Source organism: Papaver somniferum, chromosome 5 (genome assembly GCF_003573695.1).
Source record: "Papaver somniferum cultivar HN1 chromosome 5, ASM357369v1, whole genome shotgun sequence".
Lineage (NCBI taxonomy): Eukaryota > Viridiplantae > Streptophyta > Magnoliopsida > Ranunculales > Papaveraceae > Papaver > Papaver somniferum.
Genome location: NC_039362.1, coordinates 149,113,054 through 149,130,572, shown reverse-complemented (window position 1 = coordinate 149,130,572; position 17,519 = coordinate 149,113,054). Strand labels below are relative to the sequence as shown.

Genomic DNA, 17,519 nt, shown 5'->3' with positions numbered 1-17,519 from the left:
CAAGAAGGCTTAAATAGTAGTTTTTTGGGCTTGCATACTTGTACATTCTTTAAAACTCCCTTGGGCCAGTGTGGCAGACCGTTTATTTAACAAGAACCATTTTTTAGGGACCATGGTTTTTTTGGGAGGGACCATGGTCTTATTAGGCCAACCTCCCTATACTTATAAGGGGTGTCCTAAAGTTAGGTAAATACACATTTACCCTTTACTTTAATTTAAATTAAAACTAACCTAATAACTATATAAATCTAATCATATACATCTAATCTAAATGAATCTATTAATCAAAATCAAAATCAAAATCATAAACAAAAACAGGAGGGGAATCGAATTTTTTTAGTTTTGAAAAAAAAATTATTCTCTTATTCTTCTCACTTTCCTTGACGTTCCTCGTTCGATTGAAAAACCCATCAATCTTTTTAATTCGTTTTTTGATTGGGAAAATTGAGTAGAAATCATCAAAATATGGTTTAAATGGAAGTTAAAGTGGCATGTTCGGTTAGGAATAGTTTTGAAAAAACTAGTTTTGTAACCGAACATTTTGAAATCAAGAACACGAAGAACACTTCGGTTAGCACGAATTTAATTTTTCATAACCGAACTTTGAGTTCGGTTGGTTCGCAAAAAATAGTTTTAACCGAACTCCTCATTGGAAACCAATATATTGTGTTTGGTTGGTTAGGTTAATTGGAATTTTTTTCCCTTTAACCAAACACTTGTATTCGAACAACAAATGCTGAGTTCGGCTGGTTCGCTAAAGAAAAAAATTGCTAAACGAACCGAACCCTTCTCTAAAAATCAGTATGTTGAGTTCGGTTGGTTTGCAAAAAATAAAATTGCTAACCGAACCCTTCTCTGAAAATTAATATGTTGAGTTCGGTTAGTTCGCAAAAAAAAAAAGTTTTCTAACCGAACTTCACTCTAATATTGAGTTCGGTTCAGTCGAAAATTAATGTTGGAAACCGAACATTACTCTGTATACTCTGGAATAAAAGTTCAGTTACCTATCCCGGAACCTATTAACCAAACTCATCAAAACCTCCATTAAAAGTGAGTTCAGCTACCGGTGTATTTTGGATTTATTAACCGAACTACATTTGCAGAAAGTTCGGTTACATGTTCTTCATATAATATAACCGAACTATGTTGACCTATTTGAAATTTTTTCTTACGATTTTCATTTTGAAGATATTTTAGGCCATTTATAGCAACATTAACTAAGTTAAAAGCATGCCTCAATACCAAAAGGATGTTTTTTCTCCATATTCACCGATCTCAAAAAAAAAAAAGAAATCTCCGTCTTCTTCTTCTTCTACTACTTTAATCACTCAATAATTCTATTTCTTTTTTAAAAAAAAACATCTATTAATTTAATCTTAATCAATGATTAATTATACTAATTATTACACAAAAATAATCAAGAGCGTAGTTTTGGTATTAAAATAAATATATGGATAAGGGATGTCCTCGTACTACTTCAAATAACTTGCCCAAAATAAAATGATGGTACTCTCAAAAAAAAAAAGAGTGGTGCCCAAAAAACGGTTCTTCAACAACAAACCTTGAACCGAGATTATGTTATTCATTTTCTAATTTTTCTTGTTCATCAAAAACGACACTAAAGCTCCATTGAGCATCTTGTTGAGGCGTTCTTCTGTAATGGTTTATATATAAGAAAATCTTCTGAGCATTCATTTTTACAGAAATTTTATTTTAAAAGAATAATTTATTAATTACACCTTTTGTCCATCTGTTTCCTTCTCATCTAGCTTATTTCCTTCTTTGGTGCAAGGGACTGTATCAATGGACGCCTTTCCTTCTGTGGTGCAAGGAACTAGCTTATTTCCTTCTTTTGGCACAAGGGACTGCTTCGAGGGACGCCTTTCTTTTTTTGATACGAGGGACTGTGTCGATGGACGCCAGTTACAAAGGACTGTATCGATGCACACATGGGTTCGGCCATCCCTGTTTAGACGGATAAACAAACTAGCAAGTCAGAATTCATGAAATAACTTACTCAAGCATCAACACGTCATCCTCCGGTATATAAGAAAGAAGAATCCGATGCAGGGCCGGCTTTGAAGGGTGGCAAGGTGTGCTCCCGCACAAGGCATCCCAGAAAAATTACATTTTTGAGTTATCAATTGAAGGCCCAACTTTCTTGATCGGCTCTAATTTAGATGGGTTGAAATATAGAAACGTTCTCAAGCCCAAAGTATTGAAACTTATGTTTATTCCCCTCCATATTAGGTAGTTACCAAAGTGTAAATTAAGGGAAATTTCAAGCATTAAAAACCTTGGAATTCAACCCTCTCCTTACTTGTTGGTAGTTTAGCTATAAATTAAGAACTTAAGGAAGTTCATAATTCATTAAGAGGATTGTGCAGGGAACAATATTACTATATATCATTTTGCCATTTGGAACCGAATTTGTTCTCCCTATTTTTCATCAAAGATAACCATGTAATATTACATTGCTATTTAGAAATGCTTGGCACTTGATTAGGTCTAACATAACTACTACTGTTTGATACCTATATTGTACTAATACGCACTGAAACGGCCATGTCGGCTAAAAATGACATTTTGGACACGAAGGAAAAACTATATTATTTATATGTATCTTTAAAAAATTACAATCGAAACGCGATCCAAGAATTTTCGCACAAGGTCATTTTAATGTCAGAGACGGTCCTGATCCGATGAATTTCCTTACCTGATATCATTCCCCAAAGGCAATACATAAAAGTTTTGTGACCGACCACAAAGGATATTGGTTCTTTGGTGGGCACTATAACACTATCCTGCTAACAGACAAAATAAAGGAACGACAACTTTAAAGGAAATCATGAAAATACCAAGAAAATTTATAAAAGTACCAACAAAAGAGAAAACAAAAAAAAAACTTGCGAGATGAGATATTTACTCGAGAGGCAATGCTTACTTTGCTGTTGGACAAGTAAATATTCAGTAAATTCAATTCACGAGAAAGTTTTTTTTTCCATCAAAAGTTTATGCAATCGTTTGGCAGATAACCTAATGGAACAAATAAACGTTGCTCGAGCATCATAAGGTTCCTTTGGAGTGATCGGTGGTTTAAAATCTGGTTCCAACAGTGGCATGTTTCTCATTTTTCCTACAGATAAATTATCCATTGTACCTACTGTCACATGCCCATTTAATCGACTAAAATTTTCATGGGACATGACCGGCAATGATTGTGGTTCAGTGAATCAACTTCACCCAAAATCACTCAGTCTTGCATACTTGCACCAAAGTATGCATCTGCCTTCACTCATAAGGAAATATACAACGGAAGTCTTTTCTTCTTTCTGTCTAACTCTTCATGCCCCCATAAGCATAAGAGGTTCTGCCATGCACTTCAACAATTCTCACACAAGATCAGCAACATCATGAATACAAAGAACTAACACAATAAACTCATTTCATTGCATTAAGGAAGATTATACAAAACAATCCATCACATGGACCAAACAGGCCATCACCCTCTTGGTGATGCCTTTATTCTCTCAAGTATGAGATTACATGTCTATAAAACTCTCCTATGTAAGCGTTACTGAATTGGGCCTCGCTCCAAAGCTCAAACATCTTGGCCCTGCATGCTTATCACTCTAAGCTAATGCACGGAAAATCCTCATGCTTTAATCATCAAGGCCAACTCCTTAGCTCAATCTGGTTATCTGGAGCCATATGCTTCACTTAGCCAATATGCTTGACAATAGTAATGCGCACTCTCGCATTACTAGCTTGTTTGCATTATTCAAGCTTTGGACAGACTTGAACTAATGCATAGACCAACTCTTGGCCTATTCTACCTTCTTGCATTATCTTTGAGTTTGGTCCAACTCAATTCCACGGGCATGCCAACATACCAACATCGCATGTTGCATCTTGCAACTTTGGCCTAGTCTTGCCTTATACTTAATGAAGCTTCATTGTGTCGGCCAATAGCTTCATTACTTAGCCAAATGCATTTAAAATGTAGTGCCACTCTTGCACTTCATTGGCCCCTGCGGGGTTATGCCATTCTTAGCACTTGACAGTCTATGCAGTGTCGCGCCATCCTGGCTGCACACTGGCTTGGCCTGCAACTCTGTAACACATAATCATTATGCGCCACTTGCATCCCTGTTATAGACCTCCCCCACCCAATCTGTTCAACCTCCTCGTTGAATGCTACCAAGTATACTCAATTCGGTCTTGTACACTTCTGAGCCACCCTCAGAATTCAGAAAACTTGTTTGGTCCTTATTCTTGCTAACTCTTTCTACCTAGTACCATATGCCATCACTTAGATTACTGCCTTGCCATTGATCTTACTGACTTGCACTGTTGTTGTCACGTTGCGCATATGTTCCAACTCCCACTACAATCGCATATCAACACCCAAATGCATCTTGGAAATTCTTCTTGCCAATTTAATGAATTAGGCTTGAAATTCGCATGAATCATTTGCGCCTAAGTGTACGCAAGCAATGATTCTTCCCAACTGATCGCAATGATCAATTCCATTATCTTATGCCTTCATTTTCCGACTTTAGTTGCACCACGCAACAATCAAGACTTATACAAGACTCGGCCTTATGCTTCAATCATGTTGCGCCTTCGCGAAACATTCCATGCCTTAAGGTATGCACTCTATGACTTTATACCACTCTTGGTATGCACCAAAAATTATAGCCTTTGCTGCACTTTGCAAACTTCAGGACTTTCACTAGATTTGGCCTCCAAATCATATTGCAAAATTCACTTTCTTGGACTTGCATCATCTGTATGCCAAAGAACTCGCACCTTGATGTTCTTTGCATGCACTGTCGCAACATCATGATTGAAATGCATGACTTTGGTATAGTCATGACTTAGGATACCTATGACATCACACCGTCTCTTTAGACCAGGCATCCTCTTCACACGCCTTTGAAACCAGCAATTTAAGCATCACTTGCTCTTTCAAACTGTTACGCTTTAATGTGGCGGAAAAATATCATCATGTTCTTCCAAATAATGAGTTACTCTTAACTCATATACTTGATGGACTTACATATTCATTCTTGTTGCGTTACTCCATGCATTCACTGCCAAATGCCTTCGCACTTCCACATAACTCCCAACAACAAACTCGACTATGCCACCAACTCCTATATTTGCTTCTTTTCACTTTCAGCGTCTTCTATTGCATATTTTGTCTTAGTATGCTATGTAGCATCTTCCACGCGAACTAGCCTTACTTTGAACGAAAGAGGCAAGGCTTTCATCTCAAATACCCTCATTCACTACTACCTTACATAGAGAGACAATTTCCAACACCAAGGTCCGCTTGACCCAAACTGAAAATATACTCAAACTTGAGAAAATACTTGCGCCAACTGATTGGAACTTGTAGGACCTAACAAGCCTTGCAATACTGACTTCATCTTTGCTTCTAAGCAACAAAGGAAGCGAGACAGCACCTATTGTCCCCAATGTAGCAATTCACTTTGCCACGCGCACTCTGCCAAATATCAACGTTCTTATGCGACTCCCATAACGAAGCACAATATAATTGAAACTTAGTTTAATACTCCTTCAAACTGATGCTATCAATTTGCTTTAGCTTTTATGCAGATTTCTTCAAAAATGACCTCATGTCATTCTTATGCATTACCATTACTTTGTCCTTCTTTTCCATGCATCTATGATTCGCCTAACTTACATCTCCAACCGCATCATGCATCTTGGCCATGCCCAAATCTCATTTGGCGCATGCTACTGTTGCATACATGCTATGCCAATTAGCACCCAAATCTTGACACAAACTTGTGCACCTTTACACAACTAGAACAGACTTAACTTGGTGATTCTGATCATCACCATAGAGCTAAGCAAAGTCATATCACTCAATGATTTCCGCGGATAAACACTTTGGAAAATTTTAACAAGGCCCTAATCCTTGCAAATGAGGCGCCACTGCCTACGTTCCATGAAGTAAGAATGTCGCATTCTTCCTCAAGCTTGGAACTCATTTTTACTGTCCATGCACGTCTGGTTAGTGTTATCTTTCCCCTTCTCCAAAATCAACTTCAGTAGCAACAATTGTTGATTTGCAGTTGACAAGAACATCCGCTTGTGGTTATGATCAAATGCAGGTCTTTGGACGCCCTTGTCTAAGCATACTGATCCCACTCAAAAACCAGGTGCAAGCACACTCCTTGTGTGCATCTAGCATCAATGAAGAACTATTTGCAAACACAAGACCGTGGTGTATCGGCTATTCCCCTAACTTGCACTTCTATATTTCCATAAGCTTTATGCTAGATAAGAATTGGCCATCCAATTCTTCTTTCATGGCATCACATTGCCACAAACATGCTTGTTCGCAACCAGACTTTGCATTACCACCAAGGTACATGCATTCAAGAGAGATAACTTTAATCTTCTATCTAACTGGATATGATGAAAACACCTTAAATATATCACATAGACATGTTCTTCATCTTCTTTTCCACTGCAAAGGCCAACAACATCTTTGCATTCTGAAATTTTCGTAAAATTCCCATTACCACTCATGTAATGTACTCGCTACTGATAACACTACAAAGATATGCATTCCAAATGCGTAATCTTTGTATACTTATGAGAAACATGGACTTTACCGCCTGACTTGCATCATAGAAGTTAGCATACTCCTTAGTTTTGTCATGCCATCACTTGAAAACCCGGTTTTCAATGATTCTCGCACGTTCGTCTAATACCTTGGGCAGGAATTTTGACACCTTTGTCATAAACTTTCATGGCATGTTGCTACTTCAAGCTTCAAAGTTCATTCCAGTTGATCTTTCCACACAGGACCAACTTCTTCTAGCCTTCATACTGGTGAAACCCAAACAATTCACCTCTGAATTGACAAACAAATGACAACCAACTTGAGTAAAAGAGAGAAAAATCAAGAACAGTGTCCCCAAACACCACCCCGATACCAGCTGCCACATGGCCATTTAATCGCCTAAAATTTCCATGGGACATGACAGGAAATGATTGTGGTTCAGTGAATCAACTTCACCCAAAATCACTCAGCCTTGCATACTTGCACCAAAGTATGCATCTTCCTTCACTCATAATGCAATACGCAACGGAAGTCTTTTCTTCTTTCTCTCTAACTCTTCATGCCCCCATAAGCATAAGAGATTCTGCCATGCACTTCAATAATTCTCACACAAGATCAGCAACATCAAGAACACAAAGAACTAACACAATAAACTCATTTCATTGCATTAAGGAAGATTATACAAAACAGTCCATCACATGGACCAAACAGGCCATCACCCTCTTAGTGATGCCGTTATTCTCTCAACTATGAGACTACATGTCTATAAAACTCTCCTATGTAAGCCTTACTGAATTGTGCCTCGCTCCAAAGCTCAGCCATCTTGGCCCTGCATGCTTATCACTCTAAGCTAATGCACGTACAATCCTTATGCTTCAATCATCGAGGCCAACTCCTTAGCTCAATCTGGTTATCTGGAGCCATATGCTTCACTTAGCCAATCTGCTTGACAATAGTAATGTGCAATCTCGCATTGCTAGATTTTTTGCATTATTCAAGCTTTGGCCAGCCTTGAACTAATGCATAGACCAACTCTTGGCCTATTCTACCTTCTTGCATTATCCTTGAGTTTGGGCCAACTCAATTCCACGGACATGCCAACATCGCATGTTGCATCTTGCAACTTTGGCCTAGTCTTGTCTTCTACTTAATGAAGCTTCATTGTGTGATGTGTTTTCAAAGTTGTTGTAGTAGTATGATTCGTTCAAGACTTGTGAAATCGGATTTTTAGATTTTTTTTTAATAAATAAAAATAGCGAACTAAATTAAAAAGATGTTGTTAAAATTATGTAGAGAATAGGACTAGGATTCCACCATTGGTTGATATTAGTGATTTAATAAAACAATAATTAGCAACTCAACATTCAGATTGATTCTAATAGTATTGCCTAGACATGTAGATTTCAAAAAGAATAGATGTTAATCCAAGCATAGAATATCAAAACCCTAAAGCAAGCATATTCTATCAAGAGAAAATACACCTAACTAATCAAAATCATATAAACAATTTTTTAGTTCAATGCAAAAATCATAATAAAGTTGTTGTAATTAATTAATAAAAATATATCACTTTTACCGAAACAACGGCTTCCTCCATAGCCCCAAGGATTGGGTTTAGCTCCGCATATTGGAAACACACTCAGAATAATTTTTCATTGCTCAAAAGTGTTTACAAGTGATGAAATGGGAGAAAATAATGATTAAACCGGGTTTGCTCTAAACGATCCCCAAACTCTCCATAATCACTCATCCCCCTTATCTTACATCTCAGGAGCTATTTATAACCCAGCAGTAACCACAAATATCTCCAATTACTCCTCAAAATCTTCACAATGAAGGAATATTATTCTCGGGAATAATTTCCTATTTTTTTCTTTTCTGCACGCATGAATGAGCTGTAAAATATCTCCAATTACTCCTCAAAATCTTCACAGTAAAGGAATATTATTCTCGGGAATAATTTCCTATTTTTTTCTTTCCTGCACGCATGAATGAGCTGTAAAATATCTCCAATTACTCCTCAAAATCTTCACAGTGAAGGAATATTATTCTCGGGAATAATTTCCTAGTTTTTTCTTTTCTGCACGTATATTTCCCACAGTAACACCAACAGTAAGTGAAACGAAAATATATTTGTTCCCTGTTTTAGCTTATCACGCGTCTGTTTAGTGTTGACGTGTTCCAACATGCATATTTCTCGAAATATATTGATTCTAACTCGTGACAGGATAATCTCTCAACGCAGCTCCGAATAGTAAATGTCCTCCGGGTTGCCTTTAACACTTTTTCGAGCCAATTTTTCCGAAAATGTTTATTTCCTAAAACTACATAAAAACACAATATTAGTACAAAAATCGAGTACCAGCAATACATGAAATTAAGGACAACGTATACACAAAAATGTGTCTATCATTGTGTCGGCCAATAGCTTCATTACTTAGCCAAATACATTTACAATGTAGTGCCACTCTTGCACTTCATTGGCCCTGCGTGATTATGTCATTCTTAGCACTTGACAGTCTACGCAGTGTCGCGACATCCTGGATGCATACTGACTTGCCTTGCAACTCTGTAACGCGTAATCATTATGCGCCACTTACATCCCTGGTATACCTACAGAATCTGATACATTTATCAAAAACCAAGATGGGGAGTTTCAGTTCCTAACGGAAAAAAAAGCATGTGCAGCATATCATCACGTAATGGAACTAAACACCTATAATCATGAATATATTCATAAGAATCATAACAGTTACGAGTAATCTATAATTACTAAACAGAGAAGATAAAAACCCTAACCTGAAACGGCGATAGACAAGCGCTTCTTCCCGATACAATACAAGGGGAGACAATACTTTATATGTAAGTTTGCATGTTTCCAAAAACTATTACATGGGCTCGTGTCGCGGCCCAACGACCGCATCCTCACTCCGGTTACATATTTGGGCATGTTCTAAATTTTCTTGTTCTCCGTTGAAGTTGGACACCTTGTTGAGGCGTCTTTTTGTAAATCTCAAGTTTAAATAACTAATAACAAGAGGTATTCATTTTTATAGAAACTTTGTTTAAGAATATGACTTGTAAAAGAATCCTGATTTTGGGCATACCTAAATCTTTCTAGGCATACAAAACAACAGTCCCATCTTAGGTGACCTTAGAGCAACCACAGTCACGACCAAATTTGAGTACTAAACCCAAATTTGGTCCCAGAAAGTACCGCAGTGGTGAGGAATAAAGCCATATTTAGTCCAGAGAATTAGGGTTTGTGACCAAATGTGGTCGCCAACCCAGACTAAAATGATCAATAGTGGGACGGGGTTATTACGAGCGTATGAATCGAGACGGAAGTATAGTGGGCGCTTCACACCGGGCGTATGTATAAAGAACATATGATATTGGGGCGGATGTATACAGAGTGTTTGAATTAGGCGTATTTATAAACACCGCCGGGCCATACGGAGATAAAACATACGCCCCATAGCAGGCGTAATTAGAATGTACGTCCCAATGTGGCGTAGTTATTAAAAACGCCTGGTTTGGACGCATATATTACGTGCGCCTGTGTGAGGCGCATGTATTACGTGCGCATGTGTGAGACGCATGTATTATGAGCGTCTGTGTGATGCGCATGTATTATGAGCGTCTGGAATGGGCGCACGTATTGTGAGCGTTTGTTAGCAGGCGCAACTTTAATTTACGCCTGCTTTGGGCGCATGTATTACGAGCGTCTCTTACCAGGCGTACACCCAGACGTCCCCTCCTCACTTTCAATTTCCCCCAATTAGAAAACACAAAATTAACAATCCTCCATTCTCTTTCTTACTCACCTTCAATTCTTTTGCCGGAGTAAGTCCCCTTCATGGACACTCGCCGGCGAAACACCATCACCACCAGCAAACCACCACTCCCTTCTTCCATCACAAATCTCCATCAAATGAAGACCGTCGTTGATAACAAAGACATAAGAAAAAGAGGCTATGACAAGAGCACCTGTTGTTAGGTTTGGAACTGCAAAAAGAGCTTCTGAGCTCAAATTCTTTATGGAAGATCTTAACAATTTCGATACCTTGGCTCACGTTTTTAACAAGTAAGTTTTTTTTCCCCTTTATGAGATTTGTACAGTTCCGTGAATTTGTTGAGTGTCAGGTTTTTGCTAATTTTGATCGGAAGTTTCGTTTTATTTGGGTTAAATTTATCGTTTTCATTATGACCTCAATTTAGCAAAATTTTGATTTGATTTTGATTTGAATCTGTCGGTGGTTAGATTTGTGTACGTAATTGAGATTCTATTCTTTTACAACGTTAAAGTTGTGTTAATTTGAGATTTAGGGTTTGACGTATGAAGTTTGAGATGAAAATTTTACAAAGGGGCAATTTTTTTTGGCTTGGTAAGGGTGGACACTTGTTTGGTTTTTGTACTAATTGATCTTATTGTCAATATTTTACAGATCTAGCAGATTTGGAAGACTCCAAAAAGTTCAGTGTGCTATTGCTGGCAAGAATCTATACATGAGATTTAGCTGCAGCACAGGGGATGCAATGGGGATGAACATGGTTTCTAAAGGTGTTCAGAACGTTTTGGATTTTCTTCAAGCTGATTTTCCCGACATGGATGTTATCGGAATATCTGGTTCGTTCTCTTTCTGAATCCTGTGACCACCGTCATACCTACCAGATTGTGTTTGACTGTAATCTATTTGGAAAGTTTTGCTTATAATTTGGTGATGTATCACTTTTTTTTGTGCATCTATGGTTTTTGATTTTTCTTTGGATTCATTTGTAGGGAACTTTTGTTCCGATAAGAAACCAGCTGTTGTAAACTGGATTGAAGGACGTGGGAAGTCGGTTGTCTGCGAGGCAATTATCAAGGATGAAGTAGTGAGGAATGTGTTGAAGACTACAGTTCCAGCTTTGGTAGAGCTTAACATGCTCAAAAACTTGACTGGTTCTGCCATTGCATCTACGCCTGAACTAGACGCACAATCCATCTACGCCTGAACTAGACGCACTTTCTATGTCCGCCCGAGTCATACGCACTTTCTATCTCCGTATGTATCAGACGCACATAACTTCTCCGTCCCAGTAGACGCACTTCCCATTGCCGTCCCATGTTAGGCGTGAACTATACCTACGCCTCAATCAGGCGCACGTAATAACTCCGTTTCATTCAGACGCATATTTTAAAGAACGCTCGGTCAAGAAACGTGAGTATAAGTTCTGTCTGCACCAAGCGTTCGTATAAGTTACGCTTCACCAAATTTTGGTCGTCCCCCATTGCGCTTGAACACCCAGAATACCAATTTTTTTTGGCTTTTAGTCTGGCTTTTGGTATTTGGTCCGTCTCATGACTGTGGTTGCTCTTATAAGTGGTACCCTATGGGTAGTTCAATTACCTATATACCCTTAATACAAAAATCTAAAATCAGTTTTCTAAAAAATCAAAATCAGTTTCCCTTAACATCTCTTCTTCCTCCTCCTCTAGCCGAACTCTTCCCCCTCCTGCGAAAAAAAAAATCATCATCGTGATTAATTTTCGATTCATAAAAATATGATCGTCGATTAAACTCAACCACATAATGACTCGTACAAAGAAAAGCAGGGACTAGGCAAACCAAATCGTCTTCTAATCCATCAATTAAAGAAGAAGAACCAATTGAAAATGAAGGTGTAGAAACTGAAAATCAACCACCAATTGAACCAGAAATTGAACCAACTACATCTCCAACTCCGGAAATGAGGATAAGAAAGTAAGTTTTACAAACCCAATCTCCTATTTGCTGTTTTTCATCGATTAAATGACGGTTACAGTGTTGGGTTCGGCTCAAAATTGAATTGCGTTTTTAGCCGAACTGTTCTTCACAAAAGCTTCCTGTAAGTGTATATGAACAGTTTGGCATGAAATTTCAAGCCGAATCTAGTCACAGATAGATATGAATATGGGTTCGGCGTATTCGATAATCATAATATGTGCCGAACCTAGCACATTTACGAGGCTCGGCTATTACGATATTCTCAATATGTGCCGAACCAATAACAATATTTTAACCCAAAAAATAACAAATTGATGTTCGGCTCATACGATTTTCGAAATATAAGTCGAACCAGTAATTATTTTTTTTCCGGGCTATTCAGGATGTTGTTGGGCTTACTATGAAACTTTCATATAAGCCAAACTAGTGTCTAGCAAAAGGGTTGGGATTGAAAATTATAGGTTCGGCGCATGCAGTAAACAGATCCAGTGAACCGAACCGTTCATCAATTGGTAGATTCGGCTCATAGATGTGAGCCGAACCTCAACTTGTTTCGCCGAACCATGATCCAAAAAATCATCTAAACATTCTTTTTAATTCTGAAAATTATCTTAATCACTAAACAAAATATTTAATCACTAATCAATATTACTAACACTAATACGTAAAGGGCAGATTTATCATTAAAAAATTTTGGGTTAAGGGATAATCTGATTTTGCTATTTCACAATCTTTTTTATCTTTATGCAGTATGCCTAGGGCTGTCAACGGGTCCGGGTCCTCCCGGGTATCAATGGATCCGGACCCTATTTATAAAAGTCGGGTCCGGTTACTAGCGGTTCCGGGTCCGGTTCCTAAATTAGTGGACCCATAACCGGACCCGTTTAAAACCCCGGGTATCCATCGGTTCCCGGTACCCGTTGGGTATTAGGAAAACACACATAAAAGTTCAAAATTTTGATGTCTTTCCCTTTTTTTTGCTTGAATCAAACTTATTTCTATAAAAATTTGGTATTATTTCTTTATTAATGTACTAAATAAAGATTAAATGTAAGAAGAAATGAAAAATGAGAAAAAAAATTCAAAACCAAACTAGCAAAATACTTGTAATTTTGCTAAAAAGAGGGATAAAAGAATGAATAACCGGGTACCCGTTACCCACGGGTACCCATCGGGTATTACCCGTTCGGACCCGTTTAGATTCGGGTCCAATCGGATAATTACCCGTCGGGTCCTAACTTGTTAATGGGTCCAATTTTGGGACCCGGAACCGGACCATATTCGCTCGGGTCCGGTTCCGGGTAACGGGTACCCATTGACAGCCCTAAGTATGCTTAATAAGATTTCAGTATGCCCAAAATCAGGGTTCTTGTGAAAAGGAAAAAAATAATACACATTTTGATTGATCCCCTCCAATTAGGAGGGGAGGAATGTGCACCCTGTTTTGGGCTCTGCAACACAGGCCAAAACTAATAGATGATCCTTGCTATCTTAAAATATGAGGAAACAAGAGGGAAGAAATAACAACTTCTGCTACTTCCGCTCTTTAAAGATGGATTTATAGACATGAGAAGAAATGTGAAAATACTTCACAAAGTAAATGTGTTCTCTCCCATAAGAGAACAGAGATTTCTACAAATTGCAAGGGAGTAAAAAGAAGTTGAAAACTAAGAAACTTAAGACTAGTAACCTGTAACCATCTTTTTTTGTGATACCCCGTTTTTAAGTATCATGATAGCTTCATCCCTTTTCCTTGAGATTTCCTCCATAGCTTGTTTGTACTGTAATTCAATCATCTCCAACGCCAGTCTAGTCTCTTCATCCACATCACTTTCGTCATTATCATTTACAGAAGAACCGTTACTCACATCGATAGCAGAATTTTTGACGCCTGCTTCACCTTCAGATAGGTTGTCTATAACTATTCCATCATTAATTTCACACCCATTGTACTCCATGAATCCTAAATCGGCACAAACACATGTATTGATGTTATAGTTATCGTAGTTTCCTTCAGAAGATGTTCCAGAAACCATCGACATATCAGAATCTCGATCTTCTACAGCAGCTTTACTTCTCGTCCCATAATCAGCATGTGCCATAATCTCGTCAACCTTTTTTGTGCCAGAAGCTTCATGACTGGCAATAGAATCAACACTTGGAGCATGACTGGATATGTTTGTGGCTTCGAATTTGTTGTAGAAAGATCCAAAAGAGCTATCTTTTTGCTTGGGCTCCGCCAATTGTGAGAACTGATTTGCATTCCTAGTTACCAGGTGATCAATTGGAACACAAGGTTTCCAGTTTGGTATCAAGTTCAGTATCAACACATCAATTAACTCTGCAATGAACAGGACATTCTGAGCTGCCAGTTCTAGGTGCACAACCATTTCACTTGCAACTGAAAGGGCTGTATCACTTTTGAGGAAAAACATGAAATGTATACGCTCTGCAAGTAAAAAATGAAGGGTAATGTTAGTTTGTACTTACAAATCTAACATTCTGAGAGTAGATACTAAACATGAACAAAATATAGTTAGTCGATTACCTTTTTTATCAGCAATCTTTAAGTTTAATGATACAGAATTTTCATCGAATCTTTCCCCTTGTAACCTGAATTCATTGCCTCTTATTACCCTTCGGACCTCAAGAGACATAAGATGGGATCCACCGGAAAATTTATTCTGGAGAATAGAGATTACAGCCTCATCAACAGAATCAAGATCCATGGCGGAAACCTGCCTTGTAATAGTTCGGTCTTCCGATATCACGCATTGTTCTGCATAGGTTTCCTTTTCGGCTGTCACACCACCAGATAACTGTACAGGGCAATAACCAGCACAATCTTCTAATTGGAGAAAAGGGTCGTTCAAAAGTTCCTTAGCTGGCAATCTTTCAGCTACTGGGCCTAAACACTTCTCTATAAACTGCATTGTTTGTGGGTCTTTAACCTTTGAAAGGGCGGCTGGCATGATTCGCTGTAAAATAATTAAGATATATAAGCTCCATAAAGAAAAACAAGAAAATGACTAGGTACCTTAAGCCTTACATTTACGACTTTCTTATATATCTGAGCATAGTTTGCGCATTCGCTATAAGGGTATTCAGAGGTGATCATCTCTAGCATGCACATGCCAAAAGAGTATATATCAGCCAATTCATTGTAATCCTCATCATAGAGTTCAGGTGCCATAAACTCGGGAGTACCTAAAAAGCTCAAGCCAGACACACAATCAATAAGCATATGGATGCGATGCAAAAATATGTAATTTGGCATAAAAACCAAATAAAAAACGAAGAAGGAAGCGAAACCAGAATTTGGATGGACGCATGTGCTTCTTCATATAAATAAAACAAATATTGACTCTATTATATCTTTTTTTCACACTCATATATTACTGACGAATCACTTGCACAAACACATGACAACTAGCGCGCAAAACCATATTTATCGCCAAAAGCTTTTCCTTTGAACTCATTATTACCGTTTTTTTTTACTTCAAACGAATTAACAATATAGGAGTAATATCCCCAAAAAATAACTTTGTCAATATGCTTCAACAACATTTTGAAATGCTTTAAGCAACTTAGCTACGAGTTCTGCATCAACCAATGTAGTGTTCAGAAGTGCACTTCTTTGGCACATTGGTCCAGCTAGTAAACCAGGTTCTCAATGTTCAAGCCACATTTTAGTCGCCATGTCTCCTGGTTAAGCTTACAATGCATCAACTAAAACTTACGAATTCAAACGGCAAACAGGAAAGGAAATATTTTATACCGAGAATGCTTTGTTGACTAGCTTGTTCCATGACAGTGGCTAAGCCCAGGTCCCCGATTTTAACTTGGCCGTGATTACCATTGATAAAGATGTTATCACACTTCAAGTCCCTATGTATGATAGGAGGATTGTGACTATGAAGGTAGGTCAACCCCTTCAATATCTGTCTTGCCCATCCTTTCACGGCCTTCATGTCAACCTTCTTGTGTTTAATGCGGTATCTAAAACCAAATTAGTCTTAGTGCCCAACTACATTCAAAACAAAGAAGTAAAGTAATATCACCCAAAACAGAGATAGTATAGAGAATTAACTTACTGTCTCAAGCTACCCGAGGTAAACAATTCAGTAATCATGTTAACCGTCTTCTTTTCATGATCTACCCAAGAGTTATAGAGTTTGATTATGTTATTATCTTTCACAGTTTTTAAGATATTTACTTCAGCATACAGCCTTTCCAAATCCTGATCACTGTGAATAACTTCACCAATCCTAACTTGATTCCAAGCCACTTCAATTCCATCAACTTCATCGAATCCCTTGTAACTATACCAATATAGATGACAATAACCCTCATCATACAAATCAAAATTACCAAAAAAATCACATGTTCAACAAAGATAATTTTGAGCAATAAATTATTATTTAAAGAATAAAAAATGAAAAGAAAACATACACTGTTTTGAAAGCTCCTCTACCAAGAATCTCTCTATACTGCTCAGCTCAAAATTAGAAACGAAAATGAATTCAATAAAAATTCTAACAAAAACACTTAAACAAACGCATCAAAAATATCAATTTCATGATACGAAAATGTTTACCCTAATATAACGACCAGAAGGATCTGTTTCAACAACATCAGGATCAGGAGGATCATCATGATTGTCTTCATCAATTGATTCAGTCAAATCCATCATTCAAAGAGGAATAAGGAGAACTCGACGAGCTATAAATAGCTCGAACGAGCCTTCTCTGAAAATATTAAAAAAAAATGCCCTAATCAACAAACCTTCTTCACCCAAAAAAATTCAACTGTAAAACCGCAAATGTTGATTTATAACAATCGAAACCCTATAATTTACTAAAATAATCCAATTCCAAACACAAAACAGAAAACCTAAATAACGAAAAGAATGAGGAGGAGACAGAGATGTTTTTTTTTTTACTTACCTTGGAACAGAAATCGGTTTGTTTCGGAACTGTTTTGGAATTGAACCAGGAATTATGCAGTGATTAAACCTATGTAACAGGCATGGAAAACGGAGAGCTTATACAGGTGTTTGTTAGGTGGTTGCAACTTTCTTACGCGCGTCTTGAGTAACAGCGAAGCATAAGGGACTCTTTTCTCTATCTCTCTAAATTCTGGAATGTCTAGAAACAAAAAGCAGT

At 37.7% G+C, this 17,519-nt stretch overlaps 2 protein-coding genes across 2 annotated transcripts; one reads left to right on the top strand and one right to left on the bottom strand.

The window, feature by feature from the left end:
• Nucleotides 1-9,901: 9,901 nt before the first annotated feature.
• LOC113279850 (3-hydroxy-3-methylglutaryl-coenzyme A reductase 2-like) lies at nt 9,902-11,602 on the top strand. Its single transcript, XM_026528501.1, has 4 exons — nt 9,902-9,976; nt 10,579-10,691; nt 11,053-11,234; nt 11,388-11,602. Exons 1-4 carry the CDS (start codon nt 9,902-9,904, stop codon nt 11,600-11,602), a joined length of 585 nt encoding a protein of 194 aa, XP_026384286.1.
• A 2,249-nt stretch (nt 11,603-13,851) lies between these two features.
• LOC113283159 (probable serine/threonine-protein kinase WNK7) lies at nt 13,852-17,204 on the bottom strand. Its single transcript, XM_026532328.1, has 7 exons — nt 16,952-17,204; nt 16,807-16,844; nt 16,449-16,676; nt 16,133-16,353; nt 15,404-15,561; nt 14,903-15,332; nt 13,852-14,803 (listed from the first exon to the last, which is right to left on the bottom strand). Exons 1-7 carry the CDS (start codon nt 17,045-17,047, stop codon nt 14,037-14,039), a joined length of 1,938 nt encoding a protein of 645 aa, XP_026388113.1. The 5' UTR covers nt 17,048-17,204; the 3' UTR covers nt 13,852-14,036.
• Nucleotides 17,205-17,519: the final 315 nt, after the last annotated feature.